The 14,148-nt window shown below is 39.0% G+C and overlaps 1 protein-coding gene across 1 annotated transcript in view; it reads right to left on the bottom strand.

Moving 5' to 3' along the window:
- Positions 1-1,635: 1,635 nt before the first annotated feature.
- ZNHIT6 (zinc finger HIT-type containing 6) overlaps positions 1,636-14,148 on the bottom strand; it is a 30,374-nt gene continuing 17,861 nt past the window's right edge. The window contains exons 9-10 of the mRNA XM_054165194.1: positions 7,208-7,332; positions 1,636-2,529 (exon numbers count right to left, since the gene is read on the bottom strand). Coding sequence (XP_054021169.1) covers positions 2,444-2,529; positions 7,208-7,332 — 211 coding nt within the window. The 3' untranslated portion in view covers positions 1,636-2,443. The remainder of the gene's footprint in view (positions 2,530-7,207; positions 7,333-14,148) is intronic.

Below are 14,148 nucleotides of genomic sequence, written 5' to 3'. Positions count from 1 at the left end.
ATCTTATTACCTTGTTATTATGAATTATTACTGTTACAGAACTACATGACTGTAGTAGTTACACTGTAAGACATTACGTTTAGCTGGAGACTACCATTTTCATTCATTTTAATAAACAAACACTGAAAAAGTTTAGCAAAACTGAATAAAAATGTTTGAAATCCACCTCGGCTTCCATTTGATGAATCACCACTGTTCAAACTTGTGCAACCATTATCAAAACTAAATAAAAGAAGTTAACAGTAGCCTGGGAATGAATGGTACAGGCCTTACTACCAAGGCCTTTTATTCTCAGTTTGAGTAAACTCCAGAAGATGGCTCCCAGCTTCAGGAAATTTCAGTTCTAGTAACTACTACAGGAATGCTCCTTAGTAATTAAAAAAAAAAACACCCTTGTTTAAGTTAGGAAAAGATTTAATTCTGAAGGGTAGATTTAACAGTAACTTAATTTAAAAACAAATTATGGTTCTGTTGGACTCAAAAGTAGCTTGAACTAGATTGACATCAGAAAAAAAGTCCAATGTAGCAAGCCCTTTCATACAATTAATGAAAACCTCCAAGAGGAAAGTAAAGCAAATACCGAATTAGTGCTCCTCAGCCAAAGGCTAATCACACACATGCAGATCAGCACTAGTATTTGCAGTGCTCTCATTTCCACTCTGCACTATGAATCTTAACAGAAATGCCACGCTTTTACTCCAGATGAAACATTTTCTGGCAAATGAACTGTGGCAGTTTTGCTGTTCTGCTCTTTTATTGGCGTTGTTATGAATGAGTTCAAGACTGGTTTAAAGTAATTTGTGGCTAGCAAGTCAGCATGCAGTGATCACTGATTAGGAAAAGCTTATTCACTTTCACTGAACTGAAAACATATGAAAGCAGCACCTACAACTAGGAATCTTGGTCCTATAAAAAGGGTTAAAAAAACAAACATTGAAACAAGAGGTGGGCAGAGGACCAACAATGACTGAAAAAGAAAATAGAGCACAGGTGGCTTCTGCCAGGCAAGAAGAAAAACTTCCCTGTTTTACCAGGGGTTGCAAAAGAAACAAAGGAAAGGACATGTGGTATCACTGTGAGAAAAGTTATTATCTGACTAGAACGGTCTGATGCCTCTTCCAAACTTCAGTAGAGAGATGTCACAATGAGCAATTTTTTATTGACCACTTGTTGCAAAAAAAACCAACCCGAGCATCTCGAAAATCATCTTTGCACAGCATGGCTGGTACGGAACTGACAGCCTGGTGCTCTGAAGCCTAGACTCAGACACTGGAAGCCCAAGCCCCCTCCCACACTGCTGCCACAGCAGTGGTAACAAGGATGGCAGCAACAACCTCACAGAGTTGTTTACAGAGGGATCAAGTCCTTAAGACTTCACAAACGCTGACTGAGCCAGATGATTGCAAATTAACCCCAAACACCGATGCTGATGCCTGAGAACTGCCTGGTGCAAGTGTGCAGAGGGGCCCACCTGCCTCACGCTGCTCCCACCGCATGCTCTCATCCTCCCACAGATCCCAGAGACACGGGGGACTTAGACACAGCGATTCAGAAATCGTCTTACAGCTTAACAACATATTTCTATTGTCAGCTGATGATACAGGATAGGATCATGTTTTTAAAGGTTTATTTGTTTTTAGGTAGGTAAATTTAGTTGAGATTCCAGCAAATATTTACAGTATTTGGCTTCAGTAGGTAAACTAGTAATCTGAGATGCATGACATCAGCATTGTTTAGAATTCCAATACGTTAGCACTTGTATGCATTTCTATTTATTTAAAACCCCATGCTAGTTTAGAAGATCAGGGTAGAAGATTAAACATACTAGCAACATGCCACTCTGAACCATGGTTTGACCTGTCCTTTAGACATCAAACAGGATGCAACCCAGTAAGAGAAAACCCAGCGTATTTCATCAGGCACTCAAAATGTCACCAACAGGAGATTGAAGTAAAAAATAAAAGTAAGATTATTTGCAGCAGCTCAGCATGACAAAGAAAACCCCTAAAAGAAAATGTAATTTAATGAAACACTGGCAGCTTTAATACAAATATGTGGTTAGATATTTAACCTCAGAAATCAGATACTGAGCTGCTAGGGGTAAAAGGGAAAAAATAATTGCTAAGATTAACTCGGAAACTTTAAATTTGGGTTACTCTGATTGATTAAATATTCATGGCTAAAAGATTGAAATTAAATAAGAATGCTTTCTTTCCATCCTGCCATTCCCCTCAAATCAGTAATTCCCCATCTTTCTATTTACATCCTTAAATATGCATTACGAAACCAAAAAATAGGCAGGCAGTTTGGATCTGCTGCCTTTAGTGAAGGAAGCCAAACAAAACCTCTGAGAACCCAGTTGTACAAAAAAAGATTTAATTTAATCAAAAAACCCCCAAAGAAACATAAAATGCTCATTCCACCCTCTTCTCTCAAAGAACTGTCACGAACTGTCCCGAATTTCCCCTTCTTCCATAGATGAAAGCGATGAACTTTCACTGTCCGAGCTCTCTGTAGATTCACTGGCATCTGAGGGCGTAGGGCACAAAAAACAAACCAGCAATTAGTTTCAGCAGTGTTGTTTGCACATCAAATAGAAGCAGTTTCATATCTTTCTTTTTTGCTAAGACTTTCCTTGAGGACAGCTGTTTCTGAAGACCTACCCAGTCTCATGACATGGGATAAAGCCCTGGGTAGGGCCTTATTGTTGAAGGAGAAAGCTAAACAACGTTGAAAATTTCTTTTTGTTTTCAAATCTTGGTCTTTCAATCAAGTAGGTAGGAAGAGTATTTATCCCACACACACTATTCCTCTTCATCCACTTAGATTTTCAAATTGTTCTCGTTGCTTATTTGTTGTAGATGCTGTTTTCTGAGTTGCTACACACATATCACAACTATTAGGAATTACACATAATTTACACTTTTATTAGCATTTCAGTTAAGAGAACTGCTGAGAAATTCTAAACATAACTGGGAAATTGAGAAGATGTACCCATGTGCTCCTTCCACGTGTTCCAGCATCCCAATGATAGTGTTAAGCTGTGTGAATCCATGAACTAGGGCTGATGAGGTTGAAGCTGTACAGTAACTTGTGCTTCAGGACATGACTGTTGTACTCTGCTGACATCATACCGCAAAGAAGTAATTTCCCAAAGTGGTCTTCAGGCTCACACCCTGAGACTCCTTTTTTAACGAGCACTGACCCCGGTCACCTTGTGGTGAAGTTACGAGATGCCACTGGTCAGTGGCACTCGAGCAGCACAAAAATAAACTACAGCAAAGCTGGCCCACGATTCACACTCTGCTCTCACTGTTATTTTCAGTATTTGATTCAATTGTGAATTTAAAGAAGTTTTTCAGCATTTAGTGTCAGATGCTTCATTAAGGAAATGCTATTCAAAGTACAGTTACTGCCTTGTCAAGATATGTTCTACAGCTGGCAAATATGGGTAATACACAGGACACTGTGCACCTGTACAGTTTCAATGGAATTTGGTCAAGAAAATAGAAGCATTTCACCCAGAAACATTGGAGGTCACATTTTGTCTACATGAAATCTAGTGTATAATCAATTAACATTTATATGCCAGATATGTACTGAGTAATGCACAAAGTAAGGATTGTTTTTGCCCCTAAATCCTGTGAAAGCTTCTATAATCCCCTACTATCTTCAGCCATGACTGACCCTGTATGCTGAAATCAGAGCACCTGTAGTTTTTGCTATAAGCAAGTCAAGCATCAAAATATCTCATAAAAGAATGCGACAATCTTCTGACTCACAGTGAAGCTCAATGGACAAATTCTAGCTTTAGTTTAGTCTGTTAGTGAGTTTTATGCAACAAAAATTACATTGTCCTCACTCAAAATGAACAGATTTTTTTACGGTGTTGATAGCATTCCTTACAAAATAAGATTGCCCAGTCTCTACCACCATAAAACTGTCTGCTGTTTACTTATACTACTACTCTGGGTTTAAATTTTTCAGTGCCAGTTTTCTTCCTCAGTCCTTACTGTCCTTTTCTTCCTCAATCCTTACTGTCCTTCAATTGTTTTTTTTTCTTGAAGTTTCAGCCAAAATACTTCAGGCATTTCTGAGAACAAGGATAGAAGAAATACATTTTGTCCTCATTAAACTCTAGCAGTCTCTCTTTGAAGGTGTTTAGCTTTAGCTCTCTGTCAGTTTTGGGGGGGAAGCAACTTGAATCGCAGGACGAATTGTGATCTTTTCCCAGTATGTGCCTATTGCTCTGAAAACTTGCCTCGCTTTCTTCCTGGGGAATGGGGTAGAGGTCTCTCAAAGTAACATCATTTCAGCGGTTAAATTCCCACTAGGCTGTTTCTTGTTCTAGCCTGTGCCCTTGGGAAACAGCCCCTGGAAGGCTACGGCAGTTGAAGCTCCTGCGCTCCGGCAGACACCCTGCCAGCCATGCCCCCGTTGATGTGGCAGCTGTTTGCCTGGAATGCCAGGGGGAGGTCAGTCGGACAGGCACTTGAGACAGGTGTCCCTCCACATGTCCATGGAGAAGGAAGGCAGAAAGGAAAGGCAGTACTGTCAGAGACAGGATAAGCCAGAGCAGCACGGATGGCTTGGGAGGAATGTGCAAGCAATACAAAAAGCCTTGTGTGCTGAAGAAACTGGGCTGCAAGTAACACAGACGATGCTGCAGTAGAATGGTCACCCCCTGGCAGATGGGAGTGGGCTAAAGCACCTTGCTGATTAGAACAGACTTCATGGAGTGCCCAGCGGTGAACCCAGTAATTCCAATCTTGAATGCACCTGGCAGAGCAAACTACCATCTTTACTCCTTTATTCTGTAAGCATGACATGCAACAGTGACTGCCACACTTCAACAACAGTCACATTGGTCTTCAAGGGGAATAACACAATAAAAAAGCCCTCCAATTTTTGTTGTCCTGTTCTGAACACACTTTTCTTCAAATAATCTGGGGTTTCTCTGACAGGCTTCTATTCTTAACAGGAAAAGCTCCAAGAACATAGGGTCCAAATCAAACTGAAGGGTGAAGTCTTAATGTGCTAACTAAAAGTTATGAAAATCATGAGTTTTTTGCCATTTGCTGTTGTAATCAAGACATGTCAACAGAGAGGTATGCATTTGATTTTTATGGAATCTATAGAAGCAATGAAAGAAGTGTTAAGTAAAGTAGTGGTTCCCAAACCCAGAAATAGCTACCAGTGTTCTCTGGATACCATCTTGAGGGATGACTGCTAGCTAAATGATTCCTGCAGCAGAGGAAGGTCACTGTCAAACATTGGCACTGCCCTGTGACCGAACTGCTGGCACTTCCCACAGACTATTATTGTCTCTCCCTTCCCTTTGGCCTTCTGTTCTGCCTTTTACAGAATTAGCTAGCTGCTGTGGCAGCACAACCTCAAAATCTAGTTGGTCAATCACCACTTACTTGAATCTATACCCTTAAAAGAACAACCTCCCTCCTAGCTCAGGACACAATGACAACCAATCCATTCAGACTACATTTATAAGTCAATTCATTATAATTCCCTCCTGACATCCAAATCGTAGGGGTAGGAATGATCACTGAAAAGCAAGGAACCTAGATCAAGAAACAGTAGATAAACTGAAAGTACCTAGTTTCTTTGTACTCCAGTATATGTACCTCTACACCTAGGATGAGTATCAGTGGACCTAGTTGCTCAGACAAGACTCTTATCTCATCCCCTTGCACGGCATCTTGCTTGCAGAAGCTCTTGCAGTACAAAGCACAAAAAATGTTTACATGTCATTTCTGTCAGAGCAGATTGCTCCACTTAGTGTCATATAGCCAGAGCAGCCAAGATCCAAGTCTTATATTTGTTCAGTCAAATTACACACATGCAGAGGCATGATTGAGCTGCCACAGGAAAAGAGCCATTGCAAATATACATCAACGCTTTCCCTCAGAAATGTGCAAAAATTACGGACTGGGCCATGACTGAAAAGTATGTAATTTGTTAACTAAGGTGACTAGCTGGGAAACTAAGAGACAAGGGAACCACAACTGCAGAAAGTGAAGCTGGGACATGAAGCCTTTATACAGAGGAGAAAAATGGAAATTAACTTCAAAACTAAAACACAGATTCCTGCTAGACCTGGACCCTCCTCTAAGTGAACTCCATGATGAAAGTCTTCTCTCAACTAAGTACTTTTTGAAAGACAACATTGTTCTTTTAACCCCCACAAAAAACTATATTCCATTATGATGTCTAATAGCTGTCCTGTAGTTCAGAATTATTTGTCCAAGGTTAGGAGTTATAATGGGAAGTAATGGAGAACGATTCTTTATCTGGTTAGCAAGCTTACTTAAAACCCGTCTTCTCCAGACAGCTTGACTTTGTCAAAACACACAGTTCTGTCAAACTTTCCTACACACAAAAATCTTGGTTTAAGCTCAGTGGCAAAAAATACCTTTAAAAAAAAAAATTAAAAAATCAAGTACCAATAAACAAAATTTAGGAAAAACAAATCTAACACAGCTTATGGATATAAGCCATCAGCCAGCAGTTCCAGGACAAAGCATTTGAAACAGCTTTTTTATATCTATCTTTTAGATTCAAAGGGAAATACAATACATACTGCACATTCCTGGTATTATAGAATCATAGAATCAATAAGGTTGGAAGAAACCTCAAAGATTATCAAGTCCAACCTGTCACCCAAAACCTCATGACTACTAGACCAGGGCACCAAGTGCCACGTTCAAGCCCCTCTTGAACACCTCCAGTGACGGCGACTCCACCACCTCCCTGGGCAGCACATTCCAATGGCTAACAACTCTCTCTGGGAAGAACTTTCTCTTCACCTCGAGTCTAACCTTCCCCTAGCACAGCTTGAGACTGTGTCCTCTTGTTCTGCTGCTGATTGCCTGGGAGAAGAGTCCAACCCACACCTGGCTACAATCTCCCTTCAGGTAGTTGCAGACAGCAATAAGGTCTCCCCGGAGACTCCTAAACAATCCCAGCTCCTTCAGCCTCTCCTTGTAAGGCTTGTGCTCAAGGCCTCTCACCAGCCTCGCTGCCCTTCTCTGGGCACATTCAAGCGTCTGAATGTCCTTCTTAAACTGAGGGGCCCAGAACTGGACACAGTACTCAAGGTGTGGCCTAACCAGTGCTCAATCAATAGGTGTATCATTGTTTATTTAGCTAAAATATCTAAATACAGCATAAAGGAAAATAAATATCTGCTTACCTTGGCGAAGAACCACCATGTCATTCTTCAATGGTCTCAAGACGACAAATAAAGTTGGATACTCAATTACCACTTTGCCTTTCAAATTGTCTAAGAGGCTTCTACTAGCATCCAGTTCATAGTACCTTAAAAATAACAAGGAGGTTTATTTTGGATTTTAATACTAGCAAGAACATAATAAACATTTGGGGTGAGGGGGAAGCTTTGCAGAAATTCACAGACTTTTCAGATGGCATCATGTTCAGAAGAACTACCTTATGGTTCAAATTACACATTCAGTCTTATTATCCAATCACACAATTTTAAAGGAAAATCAAAGTAAAATTTCCCTAAGACCTGAAACGTTGTATCAGTTATTAATCAGTATCTTTACCAAAACTGAATGTGGACACAAAGTTATCCAAAGGGATATACTTACTAAAATCTCAATTAAGAATAAAACATAATGTTTTATTTATGGGCTTTAACACTGGAGGTTAAAGAGATGTGGTTAGTAGTGTACCTTACTTATCATGTTTGCTTATGAATTATCAGTGAAGTACTGTGAAGATGAAATGAAAGGCACATCTGAACAACTAAAGTGAAGGTACATTGGAAGCACTTAGGAGCTGTCTCTGTAGAAGTAATGGCTCTGATACCCAGAATATTGGGGCAGTAACTTCTAAAAGGCAGTACAACATCTCAGTTTCTGCCTAAGCAAATCTGTGCTACCAGCACCATCTGCAAGAAGGTCCCTGTAGAAATCCCCATGTGTGTGCTACAAGGGGCACGTGACTCGGATGCACAGTCCTTTTCCAGAAAAGGCAACTCTTCACCCCGGAGGGTGAAGCCAGGTATGTAACAAATGATGCCACAGTAATAAAAAGTAAGTTGAGCATCTTCACCATAATTATTTCCTAGAACTGCAATATTATCTTCTAACTCTCTAACTGAAACCTGGACATGGGATTCTATGGAATGGAATATTTCAAAGCCCTCTGAAAGAAATTCTGTTGCTTTCACTTGCTGTAACTGCGGTATCCAACAGATGCTCTGATATTATTGCACTGCAATCTGAGTTATGCAATCCTATCTGTAATCAGCATTATTGAATTACTACTAAGCTATTGTATCAGTTAAAGGCAAATGAAGTTCAAACCCAAAATACACATCAGGCAATAAGTGGAGTATTTCCCATAGCTGCTCTACCCGCTCTGTTCATTAACATACTATGCAGTTGGGTTTTCTTTTGCCAAAACCAACAATGGATAGATGAAGGAAACGATATAGTTTATGATTTACAGTAATGTGTGATTAAGAATGGTACACCAGAGGAGTCAGCACATGAGAAGAACATTGAAGGTAAAATAGGATTTGAGTTGTTGGGATTTAAGGGAAACTTAGTTTGAGCAAAATTTATTTCTCTCTCATATTCAACTTCAATCATCATGAAAATATTTGGTTTCATGTTTCTTTCAAGCCAAAGTAATTATGACCTCTTCTTAGTGAAACCCTTTAAAAAGGATAACAGTATATTACATTTCTCATTGAATGAATGCATTCATAACTTGTGGATTAACACACATGAACAGAAACATATTTACTGCTTTATTTACAGTACTTTACATACAGAGTATGGCAATACCTTTCCTTTGGCAAGGACTGCAACACATTCTTTTCTGGTTAAGCAAACATTTACCACCAAGAGGCTAAAGTAATCCACATGCCACAATACACTTTCCATTATCTCATGTTTTAGACAAAATATCTTTAGTGTCCAGCTTGGCATAAGATAAAACATTTGTACTTTAAACTATTTTATGATAGTAAATTACTGAAGTGTTAGATCACTGAGTCAGAGCTTTATCTTTTTTTTTTTGAAAGTCACTTTCATTGGTTGACAGTGACAGAGAAAACGTCTGAATTTTTAGTGCTTTAAACTTCAGTGAGAACCTAACAGAGAAACTTAATGCTTCTCCTTTTAAATTTGCTGGGTTTGGCTATCCAAAGGACCTCACTCTACCATATTCCTTACTTTATACACAAGTGCAAATTCAGGTTTTCTCTTAGTCCAAGCTATTCCTTGACTTTGCATGCTTCAAATATCTCAAAATAAAACTAATCATTGTCATTGAATTCCATAGTCTAAAACAGGATGGCTCCCGAGGTTCTCCCTGTAAGACTGTCATGATAAAAACCTTCCCCATCTCATCCCAGAACTACAACAAAGTCATATGTCAGAGACTGAACAACAGACTCATGGGTAAAAGATGAGTGCCCTTTTCCAGAAGCCTATACACACACACACAATTTCAGCTTTTACTTAAGAAAAGGCTAGACCTGTTTGGAGAAAAATGAAATGAAATGACATTTTGTAAGACTCTTAACTTCCTGGACTGATTATTCACCAGGATGAACTGAGGACATAGGGTAACAGTCCTCCCATATATGATTTGCAGAGAGGTAGTCTCACCATAGGCAGGAGATGGGCAGAGAGAACTTGGTCATCATGTATTACTAGGTATCTTGCATTACCATTTTTACCTACTTGTCCTGAATCACTGGGACTGTGTAGCCTGCTCAGCAAAGACCCTTAAGAAGCTCCAGCCTTCTTCAGGCCCTTCCTTCACTATGCATTTCAAGTGACAACCCAGTAAAATGAATGACAGCCAGAGTAAGTCTGTCCTTCAACTCAAAACTCTTTCATGCTCCAGCGTCAGTTGCAGGAACCAACTTAATTAAGGCTGTCACCCCAGACAAGCTCCTTCAGCCCTTCATGACAAGGTAAGCCTGGCTCCAAACAGACTGACTACCCTGACAGAACCAGTGCCTTAACACCCCATCTTCACATCCTTTTTTAAAACCCTCCCCGTGGTTTCTTGCCTCTCTCACTGCCCAGCTCATTCAGATTGTCTGCACTTCAGCTTCCCAATCCCTGTATTCAGTGGCATTTCTCCTTACACCCTTCTCTTCCACATTTTTTGCCTCCCTGCTATTTACTTCCCATGTATTTGGTCTCTCTCTTCCATACAATCTCTCATCCTCCCTGTCCAACACCCATCATCTAATAATACACTTTCCTGATTATTTTCTTTCCCTAAGCAAGGCTTTATGACCACATCACGAAGCAAGAAACAGGCATAGATTTCTTCTTAATAAGGCGACTCCATTTATAAGGATCACAAAGAGACAATCTTGGCAGACAACAGCTTTTGGTTTCATCTGGAATGAAGTAACAATAACTGCTTTTTCAAGGACAAAAATTAAATAAAATTTGCCTGCCAGCAGGCAGTTTAAAAGCCTACAAAAATTTTGACAATTGAGAAAATTTCACAGGATTCAGCAATCCCACATCACATTCCCCCAGATGAAGCATTACATTTACTCCATGAATGTCTTTGTTACCTTTCACAAAATGCTGACATTAATGTGGCTCTGCATTTCTGATGGCATCTTTGAGCTTCTGCAAAGGACAGTTTCACTATCTATAGTTATTCCACCACCTTCCAGGAATTCAACATTGCAGTCTCCTAATCTGTCTCCTACAGGCAGGAATGCTGTGTTAGGTCACTGCATCACAACAAGTTCCCCTCAAATGGAGCCTGTGGCTATTGTCCCAGTGGTGTAACTTGTCTCCATGAACTCAGACAGCAGGAAATTCCCTGCTGATCAGGTTTTCCTGAATGTCATCTACAGGAACTTCGATTTTAATAATAATAATAAAGAGAAACCTGCAATCTGAAATTAAATTGTAACCATGTTATTTCTCTAGTTTAGTCTTCCAGACACTGAAAAGAGAACAAACAAGTTTCAGCCATCTAAGCAATTGTAAATGCTGCTAAAATGCATATTTGTGTAATGACGTTCATAATTTTCCTGTCAGAGATCAACTAAAACCCTTGTGCATATTTTAAACAAAGATGATTTTCTTCCTAGAACTGTGTGGAAACATCGAGGTCTTTTCTTGGCATTACTCAGATAGAACAAATCATGCTATCTGTGTTGGGCCTAGTCCTAAAAATCCAAACTCAAACTCCTGCTAACTTATGGGGAAAACAAAGATTTATTTTTCCTCCCAAACAGAAGAGCGTAGCATTTCCTAGGTATCTGCATTTGCCTAGAAGGGAGCAAAGACTGGGTACAGCCTTTAGAGCCTCTCCCAAGCACTCACTCTGAAGTACTTCTGCACAGCAAAGATAATAACTAACAGATGGACTTTCATTCCTAACTGATGAATAATCTCTTCGTGTGGTTATGATTTGGTGAACATGGAAGTAGTGAAATGCATGTTTGAATTAGGTATGAAAGGAAAGTTATATGGCAGAAAGTAAACACCATGTATAGAAATAATGCAACATTTTTGTATTTAACCTTGTCACTGGGATTTCAACATTCAAAAACCCAGAACACAGTGAATTTTGTTAGTCCATGTATGTGAAAAATAATTAGAAAATTCAATGAGCAAAATAAAAGCAAGGAGCTTAGAAATGAAAAAAGGAAATGTCTTGCTTTAACACTTCCTTTGTAATTAATTCTTATCAACAGCTGACCAATGTGAAAGACTACTCTGTATGCTCTTTCAAAGAAGAGGACAGGAATCAAGTTCAAGTTAATATTTTAACATTAAAAAAAAGTAATTCACTAGAGATTACACAAATACTTTAAAACTTGGCTAAGCTCCTCCTTCCACTCTTTGTCTGTGGTTTTTCTCCTGGTCTAGGATCTCGATAATTTGCCTTAACGTAGGTTCACTAACCTCTTCCATACTGTTGATTACCTGCATAGCTCAACCTATACCAATACAGACCAGATGCCTGGCCAATCCCTTTTCAAGTCAGAGTCCCATCTTCAGTAATGCTTTCATCACAGATGTCCTTTTCCAAAAAAGAGGAGGAAACTTAGGACAAGAAATCCCCTCTTACCAACCAGTTAGCCCAAAACTGCTAGGGTGCAACTACAAAAGCATAGAGGGAAAAGTCGCCAACATATCAGTAAAGGATCTCAGTTTTTATCAGCATCTCCTAACTATACCTACAGAACCAAAATATAAAAAGGCACTTCCAAATAACAATAAACCATAACACTGTTCCTTTTCCTTGCCCTATTTGGGCCTTGTATCAGACTCAAAAAAAAGACTGTATTAAGACAAGCCAGAACAATCTACAGACTCCTGTCTTCTATGTGCCGTAAGAGACACTTCCACTAGGGAAATCTAAGAACTCCTGGATTAAAAAAACAACAACAAAAAAAAACCCCTACAACAAAACCAAGCAGCCAAACATACATAAAAGAATCCCCTACGACTCACAAAACCCCTCTTCTTACAAGCATATTTCAGGGAATGAAAACATCATAGAAGAAAAAAGAAAAAAAGAAAAAAAAGGAAGTAATACCCAAGTGAAGATAGTAGGAACACAACTGTCACCTACATTATTTGGCACAATAACAGATGTCCAACTTTGTGCACTTTTACCCAACAAAATGTATCAAACCGTTAATGGAAATATGAGGTAAGTAAAATAAGACTACATCTATGTTGCTTTAGAAGCACAAAGGCTGTCCTTGTTTAAATCTTTTGAGAATGAGGCAATTATACAGAGAAAAAACCAAAGTAAAAACAATTTAACAACAATCATGGAAAAATGTATCATTTGAGGGCAAAGCCCATAAAGAAGATATGGCATCTGCTGCAACAATTCAGTGGACTGAGTATTTAGAGTGATATGGTAAATGAATTCGGGATGCACAATAACAATCTGAAAATTAACTGAAGAAAAAAACCACTTTGCATTTTTTTGTTATGGGAGAATTTAAGACAAAACTGCAGGAAAACGTGAAACTAGCAAATTTCAGTTTCTTGTACTTGGTAGAATTTGGTTTGAAGAACACAGAAATGATACTGAATTTCAATAGAGCAAATACTCTCCCCATCTCCTAAGACTTACTGAAAGTAGTAACAAAATCCAGTAGCAAGGAAAGATGTTGTAATTTAAGTGCAACATAAAAGTTAAAATACGTAACTTGTACAGCTAATAAAATGCTGGCATGATCATGAAGCAAAACAGAGCGTCGTAAGTCTGCTTTAAGAACAGTGGCTGTTACATAGCCTCATGAAACACTACTGTAAATAATTTTAGAGATAAGTGGCGTACCTTGGAATACCAAAGGATGGCATGAAATACTCTTAATACATCAAATTCAGAAAACTGCCGAGTCAAATCTTGTGTAATAAATTAATAAAATAAACAGAAATGCAAAACTGATGAGAAATCAATCCTTGTAAATAGGCAATACATTTTTTGTTACACTTTGGTTAATCTAATGAACTGCCATAGCAGGAACAGGAAGAATTGATACTTCCGTAATTTCCAATCCCTAGACAGCAAATTCCAATTTCCCTATTCAGTTCATATGGAGATAGCCTGAATACTTCCAACACTCTGTATTAAATGGTGGAACCATATCCACAGATTTATACTTATTTGCATGGGAATCACACTGCCATAAACTTTCCATTAAGGGGTTACTAATGCTTTACAATGAAGAGGAAAAGCTATGAAATAAAGAAAACAAATTATTTTCTTGGCAAACAAACAGGAAGATCAATTCCCTTCTTGGCAAGGTTGAAACAATCAGCCCCAGCTCATTTCTGTCAAGAAAGAGAAAAAACAGAGGGATTCCCCTTTGGCAGCATCAGAAGGACGCAACAGGTTTTCTCCTTCCTGACTGGAACATGAAAAGGTTTTCCCCTGCTCTGCTCTGATGAAAATGCTGATGGCTACACTGCCATGTTTCATAGTGCTGCAGCTTCCAGTTTATGACTTCAACTGCCTGTAAATGCATCTTTACTCCTAGAAGCTTCTTAATCCAACCTCCCATTCTGCCTGATCCCCAAAATTGAAACTTTAAGTCAGTATCTCTGTGTGACCTTTTTCTTTCAAGAAACGACAGCAAATTACTCC

This window comes from Dryobates pubescens, chromosome 11 (assembly GCF_014839835.1).
Source record: "Dryobates pubescens isolate bDryPub1 chromosome 11, bDryPub1.pri, whole genome shotgun sequence".
Taxonomy (NCBI): Eukaryota; Metazoa; Chordata; class Aves; order Piciformes; family Picidae; genus Dryobates; species Dryobates pubescens.
This window is presented reverse-complemented; position numbering and strand designations above follow the sequence as displayed.